Consider the following 23,092-nt stretch of genomic DNA (forward strand, 5'->3'; position numbering starts at 1 on the left):
TTACAGGAGTTCAGACGGCAGGGCATGGGTGACGTGGAGGGCGTGTGTGAAAAATGATGACTGTTAGGAGCCGGCATGGCGTACAAATGCGGCATTACATAGACACCTGAGGGAAGTGAAGTTTTTGCTCTAGTTTACTTTGATGTAAAATGGATTCAGTGCTTCATTAAAAAAAAAAAAAAAAATCCTCAATTCTTCAATTCTTTTACCACTAGCATTTGTTCATACATCTACTTATTTCATTGTCATTTGGACATAAAGTTATAATTAAGAGTTGACAGAAGAGAAATAGAGTTGAAGCTGCGAGAGTAAAACATATGAATAACTTTCCATCAAAATGCAAACCTCACGTGTGACTTCAGTTCATTATCTGGGCATTAAAAGAGCTAGAGACACTTTATCCTTTAAGCTAGGTTCTCATCCTTGGAAATGTAGAAATGTTATGTCTGCTTCCGGAGGGTGAAAGTGTCATTTCTTGCATGCAAAAGGAACGCCTGGGTGTCCGTTTCATAGTAAGAGAAATAGAAGGAAAAATAACCGAAAGTGAGTGTAAGAACACACTTCAGAACCTGCCTCTTGGTTTACCCAGCAACCTGTGGACTCCAAAGCTCACGCACAGAGCATCACGTGAGCAGGGCTGGTTCTCTTGCCACCCTGCATTTTGAGTTGAAACAGTCATTTTCTTGAAAAGATCAGCAAGGTTCAGAGTGTTGGCTTCAGGATTTTATTTCTCCATTGCGGCGGGGAGGGCCTTTTTCGGAGGCCATTGAAGCAAGGGACTTGTATAAAAGGCTTGGGGACAAGATCCTGGAAACAGCCTTATTTTTTATTCATTCTTGATTTCATCTGAAATAAGCTTGACACAAAATACATGTGGTTGCCTCTATCTTAAAGCAAAGAAGCCGGCTTGGTCCTATTTCGCAGGCCCTTCAAAAGTGAAGAGAGACCCAGGCCATTTGGATTTTCTGTTTTTCAAGGCCCCCATTATGTTATAAAATGAAGAAATGACAAAACATCATTGAAAATTGTGGTGTATTTTAAATATTTACATTTAACAAATTACTGTTTATTTTTGTATGTTTATTTGTTTGTTTTAGTAAAGAGTGCCTATACAATATAATTGAGCTCTTCCCGGGCAAATTAAGGATACAGTAAAGAAAAATGATAATACACCATAGGCGTGAGGTCCAAGAAAGGGATGCACCTTTAAATGACTTCTCCTTCCAGTGCTATGGTTTCTATAGGACTTTACCTGTAACCGCTTTAGGAGGTAATGTGGAAACTCTAAGTTTAAGGTCCTTGAATTGGAGGCCTGGGCCCAATGGCTTTGAGGCCCCTGGGAAGGATCCTAGAGCTGTCCTGAGCTGGGCCTACAGCAAGCTTCCCAGCACAGTTCTTCTTACTGCCTTGTTAATGTGAGCATGTTTTCATCTTAAAGCCTGCCTTCACTCTGCATTTCCTTCCTGTTATGGCCCAAATCTCTCCTTCCTCCTCCTTCCATCACCTGACCTTCCTCCTTCCTTTTTTTCTAAGTTTTTTGATATAGGAGGCCAGACTTCTTTTTCCAAACTTCCTTCACTTCCACTTCTCTGCTGTCTGCACTTTGGCCCTTGCCCCTACCTCTGCTCTGACCTGGTGTTACACAGTCACCCTCTGGCTCACCCCGTCAGGTTTGATCAGAAAAGCAAAACACCTTTTGGGTGTTCCAAGTGGGCAGGGATTTAACATCAGGAATTTAAAGCTCATTTGATAGTTGGGAGAACTGGGAACATGAGGGCCAGGGAAGACACTGCCCAAGTTTATAGATTCAGGAAGTGCCCAGGTCACAGGGAGTCACCACCGGTGGCCTCAGCTGTCTGCAGGCACAGTGGGTAATTCTCAGGAGGGCATCTGGAGGACACTGGCAGAAGATACCTGTCATCTGCAAATGCCCACGTACTTGGCCGTAGCTTCAGCTGGAGAATGCTGGCATCTCCTCTTCTTGCCTTGCAGTCGCTCACAAGTCTAACATGAAGCCGTGTTGGCAGAGAGCTCTAGAACATGTAGCATGTAGGCTTCCAGCTTGCGCTGTAGAAGGGACAGCTTACGTGGTGCTGAAAATCAACAGGCACCATCCAACACATACCCTGAATCACCGGATTTTCTGTCATTGTGTTACTGGGTCTTACTGTGAGATTTTGCAGCATCTGCCTGCCTTTGTTTTCTCAGATGTTCCTCCTGAGCCCCAACTCCCTCTCTTCCCATCCTTGGATATCTCCTGGGGGCACTACTGGGTAGTGGTGAACAGCACCAGAGCTAATGACCTCTACTCCACTTTCACCCTCATTTTCTAAGTCCTGTCGGCCTCTGAGTCTTGCAGGTTCTCTTTCCTAAATAGCTTTAGCATGCCTTCTCTACAGTCTTTCTCTTTATTGCCTTGGATTACCTTTTGACAATTTTAAAAGTCTGGATTACTTTCATAATATTTAGCTGCTTAAAACTCTGCAGCCTCCTTATTTTCCACCCCCACGCGATGCACTGAACTACCTGTAATTGCCTGACTATATCAGGTTCTCTTTTGCCTTTGGGCCTTTCACTTGTAGTGTCCTTATCCTGGAATGTCCTTCCTCAGTTTTCTGGGCTAACTCCTGTCGTTCAGGTGTCAGCATCGATGAGACGCCTCCATGTGCCCCCGTCAGCCAGGTCTAGTTGATCTGTCAGTGGGCATCCATAGTATCCCTTGCTTCCTGCTCTTGGAACTTTTATCACATTGAGTTGTGGTTCTGTTGGTTGATTTCCCTCCCTAGACTGTAACATCCTCAAAGGAAGGAGATGCATCTTATCACATTTATATTCCCAACCAAACACAGTTCTTGGAACACACACAATACAGTTAATATTTGGAGCATCGGTCGTGTTCTTGGTACTATTTTAGCGTGAAGCAAGTTACTGTTTTATTGGAGGTGGCGTGGGGATTGAATCTTAAAGGAGGAGTCATTTAAGCAGCAGAATGAATGATAAGGGTGGGGCAAACAACTGAGGATCTGGGAAAAGAACATTCTAGGCCAAGAGAACAGTAGGAGTGGCAGAGACAAGTATATGGTGGTCTGGGGCCAGAAAGATGTCCGGGAGTCTGGGGCTTGTAGGGGAGGGGGTGCGCTGAGGGTGCAGGGCCGGGTCACGAGGGGCATGTGGGTCTTGGTCATGATTGACGGGAAGTCACTGGAGGGTTTCAAAAGGCAACCAACGTCAGAATTATTCTTGAAAGTCGTCTTCTGGCAGTTGTGTGGAGAATGGACTGTAGGGCATAGAGCAGAAGCTGAAGACATGTTGGAGTGTGGGGATTCCGCAGGGAGAAAGCTGTGGCTCTGATTAGGGTTGTAACAGGGAACAGGCGAGGTTATGATAAACGTGGAAAAACATGGGCCATTTCTAGAGGAATTGCCTACAGGACTCACTGATGGATTGGGAGACTTGTGGAATGAGTGGCATTAAAGTTAGTGGTTTCCCTGCTACAGCCTCTCTTTGTTTCAGGTTTATCTCCTTGCAATTTATTTTTTAACACTGCTACCAGATTAATGTAAAAGTGACTGAAGTCTCAGAACTGATCATGTCGCTTTTATGCCCGTCAGACTTCAGCTCCCATCCCCGCTGTGCACAGGACGTGGTCTCCCTTTGCCTTGTTCCTGGCCCTTGCTTGTCTGAACCTCACTGCCCCCCTTTTAGCACCCTTCCCCCAACACCACTGACCTTCCCCATTCCAAACCACCTGCCACTCTGTAGGCACATGAGGCTTCTACCTGGAGCCTTTGATGTTTGTTCTTCTGTCATTTTGCTTGGCCACTTGGCTGACCTCCACTCATCCATTCACTCAGGCTCACTGTCACGTCATTTGTGAGACCAGCCCCACACTGGTGCCCCGGACCCTGGCAGGGTTATCTGCTCCCTTCCTTGAGTTTTCATAACACTTGAACCTCCCTGCTCTTTGGTTTCCCCATGTGTAAAGTTGCGATGTTATCTGTGCTTTCCTGTATAGAATGGTGGTGAGGATTTAACTGGATTAATTGACTAAAGCACTTGGAACAGTTTGACACTATGATAGGAAGTGTGAAACCCACTAATTGTTTGCCGTTATCAGCTTACACCACCTCCTGTGATAGCCCAGGCCACATTGTCTTATTTCTTGCTTCTCCTCCCAACTGAGCTATGAGAGTGTGGGTGAGCTTCATGGCCTGAGCCGCTAGCATAGTGCTTCTCACCTACTTGTCACTGTCATTATCATCGACAATCAGAAGAGCTAACATTGATGGACATTTACTGTGTTTTAAGAACTTTTGCCCAGAGTATTCTCATTAAGTAGCTGGAGCCAAGATTCAAAGTCAGGCTGTCTGACCCCAGAGCTTGCTCTCTGGACCAACATGGTGGTTCTCTCCCAAACTGAAGTTACCTGGTAAACATCTGGATGGATGCATAGAAGGAAAGCATATAACGGAAATTGAAATAGATTTTTCCCTGTATCAAATTTACATAAAAATCAATTTGAGTAGATAAAGTGTGAGTGGACATGGGAATTGTTCCACATTTGTCCAAGTTCAAGGAGAAAGGTAATTTTCCTTTGCTGGCCATGGTTGGGGCCCCAGGGCTGGGAACTGCCTGCCACACTTGCCATCCTGCCACACTCTGTCCTGTTCCATGTCTCACAGTGCTATTCATCAAAGGAGCTGGCTTTGGCAAACAGCTTAATTTCTGTGATTGTGCCATTCTGAGGACATCAGTCAAACCTTTCGATAAAGGCCCTTGCCTCATTCCATTTTCAGCCTCAGTGATCACAGATTTTGCTGCTGAAGCTGAAAGAGAGTGGTAGATTCTGCACACCAGTCCTTAAGGAGCAGGTGCATAGCCACGTGTTTGAGAACACAAGGTTTGGAGGCCTTTCCTTGGCAGCAGAATTCACTTTCACATAACCTCCATGTAACTGTGAACTTGAGTTGTTCCAAGTTCTCCCCACATGACAGCCAACTGTGGCAGGCACAGACTCTGTGAAGTTTCCTTGTTCCAATCAAGCTGTTTATGCTGGAAAATCTCATCTCTTCCCCTGCTCCGTCACAATAATATCTTACACTTGTGTGGAATCCTTTAGGAAATGTTTTGTGTGTACATTCTCATCAAATTCACACACAGAGGTATAGACTAACGATGATATTTTTTCAGTTCATCAGATAAGAAAATCGAGACTCAGGGAAGATAAGATTTTCCCAGAGTCAGGCAGCTGGTGAGGAGGATGACCTGATTCCAACCCTTGTCCTTGGGCTCGGAGACTGTTCTGATTCACCGGGGCCATCGTGCTTAAAATACCAAAAGCTGCTTGAGAGCCAAGACTCACTGATGAGTCTTGGTGTCCCCCTTAGTTCCTGTTGCTGTTCTGGTTACTTAATAGGTTCTCAAAAAATACTTGTCAAACTAAACTGAACAAAAGTGATGGGAACTTGTTGCCACCAGAAATGGAAGCTCTCTGTAGGACAGACTAGCTCACCAACATGCTCACCTTCTTCACTTGGCTGTGCCTTATCGTATCTATCTTGTTTTAAGCAGATGTTCTCATCTTCCATAGCTAAATGGACAATACCTTCAAAACTCTGCCTATTGTGGGTTCCAGTCAAAAATCTCTGCGTAGGTCCTGGAGAGGATGTAAGTAAAGGTTAGAACATAATTTTATTCACCACTGTCAGAGCCCTCAGTGATAGATGATTTCCAGTGTGTAAAACAAATATTTATCCTCAAGCTGACATAATGTCATACTCGTAGTCTTGTCCATCCTGACTACCCTCTTGGGAAGTTAATGACAGTTCTATTGCCCACCAAGGAATTAGTTCAGACATCTCAGAACTGAAGGGTCCTGAGGAAACTTTACAAGGTTTATGGTTAAATGGCCTTGATTTTGATAATCAAACTCTAAACCGTTCCCAGGAGGGTTACATAATCAGAAGACCGTGCTTTAAAATGCTGAATCACTTGGACAAATTACTCGGACTGAAAGATAATGTTGACTTCTCTTCCTAGCTCCGCTCCAGCTGCCTTGGCCCATGAGCAGCCCTTTGAGCAATGTTTGGTTGTTTCCATCTTCAGTAGCTCTGCAAATGTTGCACATTGGCAAAGGTAGCCTTAGATGTAGGACTAGATTAGATGGCTTTCATTTGGAAATAGGCCATTCACGTTGATAACAGGTATTAATTTAATCAGCCTGAAATTGATAACAGGTATCTCTTGTGGAAACAACGATAGTTGGTTATTGATTGTGGTCCTGTCTTCTGATGTAAATTCTAGGCTTATTTTGTCCTAAAAGACTGGGATAACCTCATGCAATCTGAAGCAGACAGAAAGAGGGAAGAGAGCGCCCTGCATACACACAAGATGTGTTTGCTCTATTGTTCTGTTACCTGCTTTCTCTGGAAATTTTATAGATTAGTTTTTAGAATCCACTTTGAGATGTTTGCTGTTTTTAAAGCCGAAGCAATCTTTGCAGCTTTCAGGCAGAAGGTCATTTTATACAAAATGGTCATTCATGTGCTACAAAGCTTATTTCTTCTCAAGGAACAAAGAAATAATGAAGGCTCCTTAGAGGCTCCTTTCTTTAGAGAAAAAAACAATCATCTTGATAGTTGGTGAGTTATTTGTGCCATTTCTATTGGAATTGAAAAGTAAAAACATTTGTATCAATAAGGATTACTGAATATTATTAAGCTCTCAGATATGACTGCAGTTTTAGCATTTCAGGATGGAAGGGAAAAAAATGTCTTGGAGTTCTTCTTGTCTAACTGTGTCCATCTCTCTCGGTTATTCCTTTTGCCCTGGTTTGTTGCCTGATGGTTACCTCGTCCATGAGAGGGCCTCTGTGTAGGTCTTGAGATCCAGCTGTTTCCCAAACTTTTTCTTGCTTCCCAAACTTTGTTTGCAATGTTTCCATAGGCTGGAACACACTTTCAGCACCTTTCTTTCTTCTGGAAAAACCTCCTGTTCTCTTGTAGGGCTCAGCTTAAATGTCACTTCTCGGAAGCTTCCTGGACTACTGTTAGCGTTCTTTGTCACTTATCCCTTTATGTTGAAACAGCTATTTTCCTTGCATGTGTCCCTCACCTTCTGTAAACCACCTCCTGTTGTTTCATGGCTCACTGGTGCTATGAGTTCCACACTTTGAGAAATAATCAACCGATAACTCTAGCTACAAAAGCACCAAAGATTAATCTACAGTATTACAGAGTGATAGAAACTCTAGCCAGAGAACAGAATGGAAGGGATTTCAATGACAGAAGGAATGAAAATGTAAATTTGAACATTTACTCTTTGATTTTTAACTTAATGGTTGTTAAATTTTTTTTTTGGGGGGGTTGTTGTTGTTTTTTATTTTTTTTCTGACCATTCATACAGGAAGAGTGCTTGAAATTAGTCCTGGGAACAAATCAGTCTCATTTTGTCCAGATTCCTAGAGACATCTTTTGATGTGCTGATGGCATTTAATAAAGATAGAGATTTTTCATTTTGTTTCTGGGATCAAATGAGTTTGAAATCTGTGACTATAGAGAGGATTTGGGTTTCCTATGTTCTCACCTGTGTAGATGGTCAGCATGCAGAGTTCAAGCAGTGCCATGAAACACGATGCTAGGATATCATTAACCCAATGTACATGCTGGTTGGCGAAAGGTGTAACTTTTACTCCATCAAATTGTAGCTTTTAAAACAAAAACCACTAAACCTAGTGTAAGGAAAAGATGAATGATGCATGCCACACTGGGTATGGTTGTGGTGGTAATTATTACTTCTTGATAATGCCTTTGGTTGTTTTTCTATGCATTTGGCTCTTTTGATTTGAAGGAAAACTCATATGATCTCCAACTCTGGTATTAATGGCAATTCACAAACTAGCTCCAAGTTAATTATCAATGCAGCTAAATCCATGATAATGATTATAGATTTTTTTTTAATCCCCTGAGTTGAGCGTAAACATTCTTTGAGAAAGAATTATGTATTCATTCCAGAAAAAAAGGCAGTAAAAACCCTGGTATGAGTATTAAATGTTGTTGCAAAACATTAAATGAAAACCACTAAATGATATTAAGTGCTTTGAAGTTTTCCAATATCCCATTATGACAGTTTTACAAGCCAACACTTTTTAGTTTTATCATGAGAAATAGAAACAACTTTTTTCTTCGCTACTCCATATAGTTTTTATATTTGTTTTGCTTTAAGACTTTTAGTCCATAATTGTCTGCTCCCCTCTCCCCCAAATTTTAGGAATTTTTATTTAAATTTTTTTCCATTTGTACACAATTTGTTCATTCTGACATAATCAGCAGGAGTCCAGTAGTAAGTTATTTTGGTTGTGTAATCACATTTTCCATTACGTTCCCCACCTCTCACTGTACATGTCTTTCTATCTTTTCTTCTGTTAAGCCAAAATGACCAGGAACAAAAAGATGAAATACAAATAGAACAAAAAATCATTTTCTTCTTCTGATCCAATTTTTAGTTTGACATGGTGTCCTATTTTCTCCGTTCTGGACCATGACAGAAAGTTTGACCTCTATGATGTCTTTAACCCTAGCGGTGATTTAAGTGTTTTGGGGGAGGAGCTGGGAGACTGTGCATTCTGCAGTGTAGTAGGGAAAATGTGGGGCCATTGTAACAAGAAATGAGATATGATATTAAATGCAGTGCTTTAATATCCTTGTATCCCCCTTGGCAGTTTTGCCTTCACTTCAGCCATAAATACTATCCATGGCCCATGGCTTCTAGCATTTCTTATCTACGGAGATAGCTTTTGTTTGTATTTATTTCAAAGAGGAGGAGTTACTTAGAAATATAAAAGTCAATGAAATGTACATCAACTCATGAATTACAGCTTTTGAGCTTTTAGGTGCTTTGTTCCAATTCTAGGATGTACATTCCAGTATACTGTTGTCAGTTTTGTTGAGTAAAGAAATGTTTTGGGCGTTAAATGGGGAGGGGAAACCTGTGGACAAAACTGTTTTTTCTTACCTCAAAACTCAGTTTTGAATACTAGTCTTCAAAGCCATTTTTATTTCCAGTGCTCAGTTTTAATTAAAAACCACAGTCACAATTTTATAATTTCATCAGCAGATCCAAAAGGGGAATTCATACAAGAGAAAATCAACTTTATTAAAAACATACTGCCTTTTTAATAGGTACAATAAAATAACAGTTTTCCTCAGGTTCAGTGGCAGTTCCTTATATAACTAAAATATCAGCACATTTAAGTTTAGTTTTCTTACCTACAAGTGATAATCAAACTTATTTTTAAAACATACTTAATTTGAATTAGATAATAAGGATATTTGTGTAGGAAAGAGACATTATAGGTTGTTTTCTACTGGCAGACAAACGTAAGAGTTGGAAGTTGAGTGGTTTCGCTTTTTTAAATGATGATTCAATTTATTTTTATTTTATTAACAGTAGAAACGTCTGTCCCCAGGACTCTGTTTTAGCAGATTTATAACACATGATTTTCTTCTTAGATACTATTTCTTTTAACCCGTTTATCTTTATAAGAGTGTTGCAGAGGAAAGACCATCTATCCTTTGTTCTTTCTAAAAGGCACGTGGTTCTTGAGGTCCTGCTACTCATTACTATACTGTCTAACAGCTGAGCCTGTTCTTGGGGACTTTCCCCCTGAATTATCCCATAAAATGTAGGCCTGTCTCTCATGGCATCAAAGAGCAGGTTGGGATAACCCCGTGGCTGACTGCACAAAGAGCATATCCTTTCAAAAAACCCTGTTCCAAAGTATTCATTTGTTTTCCATGAGGCAACTATTATGTAGCTAACAGTTGACTACCTTTTTCTGAATCATATTTCCTAAAGCTTAATGGTGACTATGATGGGACGGTATCTTCATGGAAACAAGAAATGTGTGAGATAAGTTAAGTTAAAAAAGCCATGCAGCAAATTTAACCTGAAAAAGAACATAAAAACTGGCAGCAGGGTTCAAATTCTCATGTACTCACTGCTCCACACAGAGAACAATATTCTGGCTAATCTCAGTAATTACTGCAATTTTACTGAATTGTTTCTAGTGTGTTACCTTCTGGTACTCCATGTGTTGTATTACAGTATTTGTGGTTGAAATACATTTCATGTTATGTTATATTTGAATGTTATATGGTATGTATGATATACATATACATACATACACACAAATGTAAATAAAATGATATATATGAAATGCATTTCATGCTGTGCTCTTTCATAATAGTTTCAATATGCCTTTCATTTCCATCTTGTTCTCTTATTTATTGGTCCTACACTGCTTTTTTGTTTTTGTACATTTACAATTCTTCACTTTTTCCAGTATTATCTGTCCTGGTTATTGTGAAATTTTATTTTGTTCTTATCTTTTGATCATTTATGTATTTCATTGACATTTATTCCCTGGATTCTCAGAATGCTTAGACACCATGAAAAAGCAACTTCTATGTGTTTAAGTAAATACATAAATGCATGACATTTTTCGATAATGTAAATATTCAGACATGTGTAATATTTATGTGCACTCCATAAAGCTCAATATGTAACTGATTTTATGATACATGCATAGAAATTCTAAGTCTATTACAAAAAGATTAAGAGAATGAACTTTCACAAATATGTAGATCTCTTATATCACTGCCTGTCACTCATCTGTTAGGGTCCACAGCAATATGTTTGCAAATTGTATCGTGCTCCCTGGAGGCTGACAGGCTTCATTACTGGGATGTTTCCAAGAAGACCACGATCCATTGAAGGCTGACCCAGTGAAAGCTTGGGGCCAACGGTCTACATAGATATTGTCTCTCCTTATTTTTCTTTCTCTATTTCTCATCCTCTCCAGTTCATGCCTCTCTTCTGTAAAGTATTTCATGTGTCCCACTGTGAAAACACATATGTACACAGGTTTTGAAGAGATAAATGAGAGTTGAAATACCTTGGAGGGTTGATGGAGCTCATTAATCAAGGCATCAGGGATGCGGTCTGGGATAAGTGGTGGTTTTAGCCATGGGTTCTCAACCCTCGGTGGCATCAGGATCATCTGGAGAGCTTGTTAAAACAGATTGCTGGGCCCACCCCCAGAGCTTTTGATTCTGTAGGATGGGGATGGGGCCTGAGAATATGCATTGCTAACAAATTTTCAGGTGAAACTGATGCTCCAGTGGGAAAGGGCACACTTTTGAGAACCACTGTTCTGGGGTCACTTTATCATGTGTCTGGGATGAGGAAACTAGGCCCAGAGAGGAAGGGACTTGCCCAAGATCTCACAATTATAATGGGTTGCATCAAGGCTAGAATTAGAACTAAGTCTTCTGTTTCCGGCCCTGTAATATTTCCTGGAGTCTGTCCTTTGATTGACCAGAGAAGGAGAAGTCCCTTCCTGACCAATCTGACCCCTTCCAGGTTCCTGTCTTTGTATAACACTGTCTCTGGCTGGCCTCTCTCTTTCATTGTATGGCCTAGAGAGAGAGAGGGCTTCAGTGCTCTATACTGGAGCCTAAAGTTATCTAAATATGTTTCAGCCTTTTCATTTTTATGTCTAATTTAATAATTATTCATGGAACATTTGTCTGTGGATTTGTGATCATTTGGAGATTAATACTAATGTCGTCATTTTTTGAAACAAGGCCTATTAAACTCAAGTCTGTATTCCAAGGAAAAGCAAGGTAAAGGCAGCAGAGGCTGCCAGATTAATGATGGAAAAATAGACATGGTTCAAATTTTTACTTGGGTCTAAAGGTTTTGCTCTTAGTTCTATGAAAATTCAGTGAAATATTATTTAACTAAAGGAGTTTTCTGCAAAATCTCCTAGCCTATATTTTCATGGTGGGAAGTAACGATAAAAATGACTTTGGTAGTTGAATAATTATTAAATGGGACTTCATTAAGTATTTTTCATAAGAGTATGAATTGGTTGGATTTAGTTGGCTAATAAGAATAGCAGTTGTGTATTTATGATTACTGCTTATTGATTAATTTCAGTGATTTTCTTATTGGGAGGCAGATTGTCAAAATGGCATTGATGTACCATAAAATTCAAATAACTGTCACCTGATAATTACATACTAGAACTGGGACAGAAAGAATTGACCTTGAATGATTGAGGGAATTAAAATAAGTAGTGTTTTCCAAACCACTGGGGAAAAAAGTTAACCCACTTAAAGTTGGACTCAATTCAATTCAATAAATCTTGACGAAGGGCCTTGTCTACCTAAGGAATGCATTTTTCTAGGTAGGTTTTGGAATCCATATAGGACCTCAAGGGTCAGTGTCTTTAAATTGTTATGAAAATGGGTGTAGAACATGTGTGTTTTATACACACATAACAATAAATGGTTTTTGGAAGAATGTTGTTTTGTGGAATGATGAAGGCAAAAACTGGATTTTGACATTGATGTTATTATTTTCATTTTTATGGGAGCAAAGGCACATGTCACAGTGAACATGCCATGATATAATCTTTCATTTTGGGGCAGTGGAGAAACCTCAGTCTTTTCACTTTGTTGAAATGGGGTGCAGACCACACTTGTAATTCGTCATGTTGCTTTCTGTCTTTTCAGCGTCTTGTGGAGGCTGCAGAAGAAGCACACCTGAAACACGAATTCGATGCAGATTTGCAGGTAACTGATTATCACTTGAGTTCAGTTGTTTCCTGTGTTCGCTGCCAGAGGAGAAATGCTAGGTGTACCAAGAATACTAGGCACTAGGGGTTGGGAAAGAAAAGCTTTGGAGGAGGGAGTACAGTGGTGAAATAACTTTGCCTGTTTTTTGATAAGGTGGGATAGCAGTCCTCAACCATTTTCCACCATGACACATAATGGGTGATCACACATGCTCACATGCATGTACCCAGATTTTGATGAACTCCTCCCCGATTCTGGGGGAGTTATTCAGTCAAGTGTCAGTAATTACCAGAACTCTGAATGGTAAATTGATAAGACAGATAGCAGGATGTAGACACATCTCTCGCTGCATTTTAAGTCATGGAAAGCAATGTTGTGATGGGGCTAATGTTGAATTGACTGTTAATTATATTTAAAAATTAAGTCATTCACAGATGTGGGGTTTGGACATCCACTTAATAAATTTCTTTCACTGGATCTCATATGTAGTCATGGCACACCTGTGTCTGGTTGAGAAGCCTTTTGATGTTGTCTTGTACATAGAAAGCATAGTAAAAGGCAACAAGTGAACTGAATAATATTTAGAAGTTCCTTTGGGCCCCTACTGTATTGTCATGTTGAGTTCTGTGGCTTTTCTCACAGCAGTGCTTTGATAGAATATAGCTTTTTTAATGGCATGTGGTCACATTTTTCATTTACCTGGAAAAGATAAAGACAGCCATAAATCTTCAAGCACACACAGAAAAAGACGGTGGTACCTAAGATAGCCTGTGGCTCCATCTCATGGATGTACCTCTTGTCATCATTCCCATCTATATTTTTTGCCTTCTGGATAAAAGAATTCACAATCAAATGGGATAATTGAGGAAAGCGTAATAAATGGAATATTTAAAAACGTATGGTAAGAGCAACCAATAAGCAGGGGTGTTGTACCCCAGGGCAAGCCCACCTCCTAACCAGAAGCAGAGAGGTGAGGGAAGCGGTCTTTAGAAGCCAGGGGTCGTAGCTCTATGGAAAGGGCACTTGACAGAGGGGTGCAGTCCCCCTTGCTGAGCTGGCAGGGGTGGAATTTCAGGGGAAGGTACCCCAATAACTATCTCTAGCCTTTTGATCTCTTTCTGGTACCCACCTTTGGCTGAATCCAGCTGTTGGTGTAGTTGATTTGATTCAGCCTCCTGAGACATTGCACTGGGTGGAGAAGGGTGAAGAATGGGCCTGGAGGGCTCGGCCGTGGCAGCACATATACTAAAATTGGTATGACACAGAGAAGATGAGCATGGACCCTGCGCAAGGATGACACACACATTGTGAAGCGTTCCATAGTTTTTGAAGGGATTAGAAAGTACAAATTGGTAGTTACAAAATAGTCACGGGGATGTGAAGTACAGTATGCAGAATATAATCAATAATGTTGTAAAGACGATGTAGGGTTCCAGATGGGTACTGGACTTATTGGAGCGATCACTTCATAGATTGTGTAGATGCTGACCACTGTGCTGTACACCTGAAACTGAAGTAGAATAATACGTGTCTGTGTGTGTGTGTGTGTGTGTGTGTGTGTGTGTGTGTGTGTACAGTCACAGGATGTAAAGTACAGCATAGGGAATATAGTCAACAGCTTTATCGTAACAGCTTTATGTGATGTCAGAGGGGTGGTAGACTTGGGGGGCAGTTATCACTTTGTGAGTAGTATAAATGTCTCATCATTATGTCGTTTTGTAGACCTGAAACTAATATAAAAAAATAAAATTGAAAAGAACTAGGAAAAAAATAAAAGAATGGGTCCAGAGGGGAAGTAGAAAATATCAAGCCTACCACCTGGGTTTCAATTTCAGGCATAATACCCAAAATATGAAGCAAGTAGAGCCAGGAGTGTAGCAAGCACAAGAGGTTCCAGGGGAAGGTGGAGCCGTTCGGGGACTGTTGGCGCCACTGGGAGTTGAGTGAGGAGGCCAGCCCAGCTCTTTGAGCAGCGCAGCAAGAGAAGGAGCAGAGGGGTCAGCTGGATCCACAGAGAAGCACCTTGTCTTCCTACAGCCACAACCACGGTGTGGCTCCAGGAAGAGCCAGGGACCATTTACTGGTCACACTCGCCTTTACTGTGCCTCCTTTTCAGAGGGTTTGCATTGTCTAGAGTGGGCCAGAGGGATTTAATGAGGCGTCAGGAAGCACCTTTGTTAATGTGAAGATTGGGAGGACCTCTTGAGTTCATGGCCAAGGGAAACTGTCTCCCTCACCTCAGGATTTCCTGAAGCCTTTCCAGGAATATTCTGGTACTGTATGACAGAAACTCAACTGAAATCAAGTTAAATTAGATTATAACGTTGAATAAAATAATCCAAGAGTCCGCTCTGACAATAAATAAACAGATAAATATATAAGTACATAAATAAATGAGAAGGGAAAGTTCCTACAGTTGAATGTCAACTACTATAGAAGAAATGATGTCGTTAGAGAATTATGGTAACTGATTCAGACAAGCATCTTCAATGGGTGCAAAACTAGCAAGTAAGTTTGATGAAGAGCAGGACATTGACAGTCTTGAAGCATCTACCCACAAATTACTTATTAGTCTACTTATTAATTAAAAGGGGAAAATAGAACTTTATTATGGAGAAAAATTGCAGACATCTTAAATAGGTAATCAAAGTTAATATCATCAGTGATGAAACAAAGTCGATATGATGACCAGAAAGAAAACAACATCACTTATATAGAATTCGTCCACAGTGTGTCTGAAATGTATAGCCTGAGTCTAATCGTCATAAAACATCAGCGAAATCTGGATTAAGGAACAGTCCACAAAGAAACTGGCTGGACTCTTCAAAAATGTCAAGGTCAAGGAAGACAAAGAAACATTGAGGACTTGTTCCAGACTAAAGGACGTTAAAGACACATGACAACTAAATGCAATGTGTGATCCTAAATTGGATTCTGAACCAGAAACAGAGATTTGAATATGGACTGTCCATTTAGATAATAATATTGCATCAATGTGGAATTTTCTGATTTTGCCCCTTGTATTGTGTTTCTGTAAGAGAATGTCCTTGATCGTGGGTTTTTCTGGACCAGACAGATGGAATTCTGTTTGAATTGGAGTCTGTTTGAATCCATTGGTCCAATAGGAAGGAGTGAATTTGCAGGAGAGCCAAAAAGATTCTTGGAAGTCAGGACTGTTTGGGAAAATGTGGTGTTTATGGCTCATATAGTTAATTTTATTCTTAGAACGGTTGTCTAATAAAAGTAGGTGGGCAAGAGAAGGAATGATTTAATTGACTTTACGGGGTTTTTATTCTTCAGCAGAGGAAAAATGCTCTGTGGTTTAGCTCAACTGACCTCGAGCTGCTCTTTTTTTGTCTGTCTGGAGCTATTGTTATCTTTCAAGAGTGTTCTGACTTCTTTCCCATTATCAAAGCTTTACAATAAAAATCCTCGTGTAGCACAACTGATTCCTCGTCAAATGTGGTGCTGTAAACACGAGTGCAGCATCAGCCTCTTGAAAAAAAATGGAGGGGGAGAAAATGAGTCTCCGCCGTAGTATAGCTTTTGTGCTCTTGCGAACAAAGAGGGGGAGCCCAGTTTTTTCCTCCCCAGTCGTGTGTTCTGTATGAGTACATGAGAAATATCAGAGGCTACAGCTGTGGTAGGAACACATGAGTAGATGTTTAAATAATCAGTCAATATTGCAGAGTGTCTTTCACTGCCCGGCCCTCAGACCTCAGTGAAATCTTCTCCGCGTCAGAGTAAACCGAGTGCTCTTTTGTGGAAACCTGTAAGAGGGAGGCCTTTGAGAGAATGGATGTGTATTGAAAACTGCATGTCTGCTCAGGTGAAGGCTTTGAAGCTGCAAAGCATTGATGCTATTAAGCGTAAGTCTGTTAATAGCTTGGGTGTCAGCCCCATTGCTATTCCTGGGGTAGCAGGTCTGTGTACGGCTCTGAGTTGATTGCTATGATGGTCCATTAGAGCTGATCAATTGTTAATCTGGGTTCCACTGACCTCTTGGCAACCCCTGCCAGTGGATTGTTTTTATCAAAAAAATTTCAGACTACCATCTGCTCACCGTGAAATAATGCTGAGGAGGTCCCCGCACTGTTAGCTCAGGAAGAGCAGAGGGACCTGAGAGTCTATTTTCCTACAAGGAAAAAAAAAAAATACACACACACACACACACACACATACATATATATATACACTATATATATATATATATATATATATATATATATATATACACACACACACACACACACATATGTATATATGTATATTATACATATATATGTATAAGTGCATATATATACAAATGTGTGTGTGTGTGTGTGTGTGTGTGTGTATAGTGTTTTTGTGAAATTTCTTAAACAATGTAGCTTCAAGTTATATAGGCTTAGCCACCCTTTGCCCCATTCCTCAAAAAGAAAAGACAGGATGTATCTGCCCTGTTACTTTAGCTTGGAGTCTTTGCGTTATTGCACCATTCGCATTCGTGTGCTTTAAAGGGGAAGGATTTGATTTTCCATTGGTAGAATCATCAAAAGTTACCAAAGGAAAGTCATGCCTCCATTGTCAGAATTTTAGTTTCCGTTTAAATTTCCTCTTACGGTCTCTCCAGAGGTTTAACTCTTCCCCCAGGGGCTTATGGCCTTGAAGTCGGCAGCCCCTTCTGTAAGTTCCTTACATATGACATGAGATTATTAGTTCCTAACAAAAGCTATATGAGGCAAGAGGCAAAATCCAGCCTTTGAAGGGTAGCATGTGTGAGACTGCCCAACACAGTGTCCTCCACAGACCCCAGAGTGGGCTTGAAAGCTTCCTTGGACGCTGGTGTCAGTTCAGCCCGCTGGCCTGTCCCCCTTTCTGATGGCCTGTGGATTCCAGATTGGCCTTCTTCTCATTTTGTTCTTTATTCCCTGATAGATCCATTTGGGTCATTTTCAGTTGTAGTTGATATAAACAGAGGCCTTGTTAACATGGCATGTACCCTTTTTTATTTTATGCTTTGAATTAACATAGGTTTTTAATGTGAAGCCCATATGAGATTAATATTATAACAAAAATAGAGCTTAAAAAAAACCCCAAAAACACTGTGTCTTTATTATCACATATGATTATTTTAGTGTTTCACCCTCATTATTTTGATAATAAAACCTAACTTGGGGCGGGGACAGGGTGTTGGGGGTGGACTCTAAGCCCTGATTATCCTATGTACTGTTTAATTTCCAGAAAACTAGGTCTACACATGTAGTGTAACTCAGGGAGAATGTCTTCCCACTCTTACTTTTTGAGTATGTTCCACTGGCAATGAAGAAGAAGAAAAAAATCTTTTTAACAGTTTACTAAAAACCTGTTTATCTTTGAACTGCAAAAACATTTTCTTTGAAATCTGTCCCAAATAAGTGCCAATTGCACAAAGCTGGTGCGCAGTGGGAAAAAAAAAAAAAAAAAAAGGAATTGTGGTTTTGAATTGTGTATCCTACAGAAGTCTTTTCCATTACAAAGTTTTCTATAATATTGTTTTTCTTTGTGTTTTTGTAAGTGATAGGAAAAAAAGAAGCCCGGTGACATTTAGAGGGATAACAAACATGTGAGAGTGGGAAGGAGCTGGGGGGATGTAGGGTGTCCTGAATAGCCCCTCCCGGTCATCACCAAGCTGCCGTTGCCTATCCTGCAAGCACAGTGGCCTGATTTCAGAGTTGGAATGAAGGATTTGGAATGGAAATGATGCAAAGGCCGCTGATGGGAAATCTCGGGTCGGGATGACTTATGATACGTGTTGGATCGACTTCCTCTCCCTCCTGGCCACTGCCTGTTGCAGTGGGAGGTTTGTGTTGAAGGAGACCCAGCGGCTGCCTTAGAACTTCTGACACCATCCACTGGGAGAAGGAAGCCATTCCCGGAAAGGATTGGAAAAGGCAATGGAGCAGCAAGCAGCAAGCAATGCTGTCCTTTTCCTGATGGTGGCCCCCGGCTGGCAAGTGAGCCTTTGCCCTGGGGAAAAACTGTTGTGAACAAGAGCAAAGCACTGGTTTAGTAAAGGTACTTCCTGAGTGGAGGAAACGACTGTCCTGGGGGATAAGGGGGGTTTCATGTATTCCTGTCAAGCCCTAATCCATTCTGGTCCTCTTTGACTGAGGGATGTGTTGAGCTCCTTTCGGAGGGAGGTGCTGGTGGAGCAGAGAAGACTCAGCTCTCAGAATTAGAAATGGTGGTTTTCATAGCGATCGTTAACTGACTTCACACAGTAAATAAGAAAGAGAGGGGTCACATCTATAGGAGTAAGAAATGAAAAGAGAAGGAAATTTTCACACTCTGCATTCCAATAAGTGTCTCTTTTTGTAATCTAATTTATGAGAATATGCCTATTGTTTTTGTCTTTTTCTTTTATCAGCTTGGCAGGGGGTCACAGTTAGTCTGCTGCATTTTAAGGTCTTGCCTTAGATGTTCTTCGTTGGGACTTGTCATTTATTCACAAGATTGATGTGTAAATAGTTTCTGAGGAAACTTAAAGTGTGAGCATTTTAAAATCAAAGTCATTTTTCAGTTGACCTTTTTCAGACACACACACCCTATGCACACACGCTATCATTTTTGTTCATTTGGCTACAACATTGTAACTTTTTATAAGACCAATGTCATGACTTTGAGATTTGTGTTCATCAGTTGTTTGGTCGTCAGATGTTATGCTCCCGACCCAGACTGTTGTTCATACCAAAATATAAGATGGAGCAAAGGGTGAAGCCTCATCTTGATCCAACAGAGAGAGCTTTGGCCTAGAGATCTGCAAATTTAGTTTCGAGCAGTTCCAGTCCCAATTGGACCATTTACATGCTCAAAGATCTGTTGCTATGGACTCTTTGCTCACCTGTAAAATGACATACTTACAATATCTAGATGAGTTCTAAGATCTCGCCCATCTCTCATGGGCTGTAATTCATTCAACAAATTGTCATCAGTGACCTCCTGTGTGTCAGCACTGCCCTGTGGACACTGCCCTGTCTGTATTCTCACAGAGCTCACCATATCATGGGAGAGACACATGTTAAAGACATGACGACATAATTGTTAAATTTGCATCATGATCAATGACATGAAAGAGAAACACAGGGTATTGTCACAGGGCACACAGGAGATCTCACCTAGTCTGGGAGTTCAAGGGACCTTGGAGTAAATCCCCAAGGACTATATCTTGATTAAGTGGAGATTCTAGGTTCACCTACCACAGTTAGAAGAAATCTCCCTCAACACAGGGAACCCGTAAGATTTTTATTTTCCACAAGTACAAAATTAAAATTATTTTATCTGCTTTCTACCTAATAATCTTTCTCACCTCTGAACTCAAATGATATTTTGTTTTGCCACTTTTATGATGCTTATCACTTCCGATCCTGTTAATTTTATTACAGAAGTGTCTATTGCTTAATTTAACATTTATTCAGAGTTCAGTATATGTTAGGCCTTGTTTTAGGTTGTGGGACTTCTGCAAACTTCGAGGTGACTTGTATTTTCCAGGAAAGTTCTAATCTACCTTTTTAAACATTTTTTTTTTTTTTAGTTGCTGCTTTGATTACATAAGCATCTTTAATATAAGCATATAGTGTCTCTAGCCTTAATTTAGTGTGTAAAGTACTACTTCACCTGAAACAAGCACTTTGAAACAGTGTGTTTCTACCTACCACCATCCTTTTTGTGGTGTTGTCATGTATTTTACCTCTATGTGTTATAAACACCATAATAAAATGTTATTTTTATTTTGTTTTATTTTTTGCTTTAAATAGTCATATTATAAAAAAATAAATAAATAGGAAAAAAGATAGTAATATATTTACCCACACATTTACTATTTCTGGCATTCTTCATTCCTTCCTATAGATTAGAATTTCCATCTGTTATCTTTTCTTCAGCCTGAAGCACTTCTCTTAGCATTTTTGCGTTGCAAGTCTGGTAGCAACAGCTTCTCTCAACTTCTGTTTATCTGAAAAATATCTTTATTCCGCCCTCATTGTTGAAGGATAATTTTGCTGGATATAGAATTTTTACTTGACAGCTTATTTTTTCTGTTAGCACTTTGAAGATGTAATCCCATTCTCTTCTGATCTTTAATGCTTCTGATGAAATGCCAGCCATCATTCTTATCTCTGTTCCTCTGAATACAGTGAGTCATTTTTCTCTACTGCTTTCAAGAATTTTCTCCTTATCTTTGATTTTCAGTATATTATACAGTGTGATATGTTAAGGATATTCCTACATGTGATTTTCTTTGTATTGATTCTGCTTTGGAGCTTGCCAAGGTTCTTGAATATTCTCACCATATTTGAAAAAAAATTTAATGATTATTTCCTCAAAATTTATGTGCCTGCTTCTCTTTACATTTCCTTGTGGAACTTAAGTCACATCTATGTTATATTGCTAAATATTGTCCCATAGGTCATTGTGGCTCTTTTTTAATTTGTTTTTGTTTCCAATCTGTGTTCTATTAATTGGTCTCCAAGTTCACTAACTCTTTTCTTCTCTAGTCTGCAAATTGCTATTTAAACATATCTGGTAAATGTTTTATTTCATATATTGTACTTTCAGTTCCAGAATTTTCATTAAAAATTTTATACTTTTCATTTCCTGCTGAAATTCCTCATCTATGCACCAGTTATATTCATGTTTAAAGTTCTCAAACATATCTATAATAGCTATTTTAAATTCCTTCTTTGCTAATTCCAACATCTAGGTCATTTCTGTTTTTGTTAACTTTTTTTTTTTGAAGTCACTTTTTAAAAATTCATTTCTTGCTTCATGTCTAGTTATTTTTTGTTATATGATTGACATTGTGAGTATGTCTGACTGACTTTTATAAATTTCTTCATTGTAATTTAGTATAGTTCCATCCATGTATCAGGTATTCTAAAAATACCAAATTTATTGAATCAATTAAATTGGTATTAAACAGTTATTAAAGAGATGAAGAGAATTATAAACTATACATAACAGGGTAGCCTCCAGTGATTTGATCTTTTGCATTTTAACATCATGTAAGCTGAGTACAATATTGACTTATTTGTTCCAAAAGAAACATACAAGGCCATCTTCCAGAAAGAGAAAAATGCATTTCTTAAACAGAATCTAGACTGTAGTCAGTGGTATTGTAATAGTTATGTATGATGTCAGAGGCATGGTAGACTTGGGGGTGGGGTATCGTTTTGTGAGGGGAATAAATGTCTAATCATTATGTTGTTTTATACACTTGGAAATAATAAAATTAAATAAAAAAATAAAGAATCTTGAAATGTAAAGCAAACATTGTTTCTCTAAAGTTTATCATTTCTTAATTATGTTGGTACCATCCCCTGTTATAAATGCAGATAAAGATATTAATATCAACAAATTTAAAGACAAAAGTGCACCTTTATAGCAATGATAATGATTTGGTTTTGTTTGAATCCATAAAGAAATCCATAAAGAAATAATGGCATTCTTTGTCCTTCCAAAATTATGTTTTATTTGCCTATACAACATTTCCACATTAACGACCCTCTTTTTAAAGAGTCTTTATAAAAACCCTCTTTTTAAACAGGTTGAGTTTAGAAACTCTTGGTCTTTTATCTCTAATTTCATAAAAATGAACAACCTAGTAAAACCCCTATGTGTTTTCTTAATTGTCCTAGTGTTTTAGCTACAATGTTCTTTTTTCTATCATGACCATATGTACCTCAATTTGTAGACAATAAAGGTTATTGAATTCTGAATTATTGCTTTAGAAAGCACTTTCTTTCCTACTAAAAAGTCATCACTTCTTATGTGATTCTTTTAACTCTTGGATTTTTCTCAATTGGGCTTTCTCCAAGCTGGGGATATTTATTTTAAATAAATATTTGTTTAAAACACATTTGTTTCAAATATATATTTTAAACACAATAAAAAGCACAAATTCAAACTTTATTAAATATTCCAATTAACAAATACTTTTAAAGTTCAGCTTTATTATTTATTATTATTTTTTAAATATGCACAGTGTGATTCTGATGTATCAGACATCAGCCAGGTTGGAAAGGGGGCATCTGGGGACACCGGTGCCCTGTTTACAGAGCTACATTCATGAGATAAACACTTAGTGGTTCTGTTAATCATAATATTTGGAGTCCCGTAGTACATTTCCAGAAACCTTAGTGTCTTGCATTAAGATGGCTGACTGCAGAGGTCATTGCCTTGGGATCTTTCTGCATCAAATTTTTTGGCAGTTATGGAAAATGCCCTTAGGTTGCTGATTTTTCACTAAGGATCTTGTGGTATAGGGATTTGCCAACTGCTGTTGAATTCTTAAAGTAAAACTTGAATCCAATGGCAATCCAGAAAGTACACAACTCAACAGAAATTTCCTAATCTCATTTAAACTTATTCATAAAGCACCCGATATGTACATAGATGAATTATTTCTCACCTTTTCTACTTTCAGGTTAGTTTTT

The 23,092-nt window shown here is 39.3% G+C and overlaps 1 protein-coding gene and 1 non-coding gene across 4 annotated transcripts in view; both read left to right on the forward strand.

Moving 5' to 3' along the window:
• The window catches only part of CACNA2D3 (calcium voltage-gated channel auxiliary subunit alpha2delta 3), an 837,281-nt gene that overhangs the window by 242,057 nt on the left and 572,132 nt on the right, over nucleotides 1-23,092 (forward strand). For all 3 annotated transcript variants that reach the window (XR_002136724.3, XM_088798500.1, XM_088798501.1), the window contains exon 4: nucleotides 12,579-12,638. Coding sequence is in view for 2 of the 3 variants with exons in the window: in XM_088798500.1 (XP_088654626.1) it covers nucleotides 12,579-12,638 (60 nt within the window). In the remaining variant the exon portion in view is untranslated. The remainder of the gene's footprint in view (nucleotides 1-12,578; nucleotides 12,639-23,092) is intronic.
• On the forward strand, nucleotides 13,862-13,968 carry LOC141567406 (U6 spliceosomal RNA). Its single transcript, XR_012489990.1, has one exon. It is a non-coding gene; the product is annotated as a U6 spliceosomal RNA (small nuclear RNA).

Source organism: Rhinolophus sinicus, chromosome 5, assembly GCF_057876585.1.
Source record: "Rhinolophus sinicus isolate RSI-liver-muscle chromosome 5, RSI-T2T, whole genome shotgun sequence".
NCBI classification, from domain to species: domain Eukaryota; kingdom Metazoa; phylum Chordata; class Mammalia; order Chiroptera; family Rhinolophidae; genus Rhinolophus; species Rhinolophus sinicus.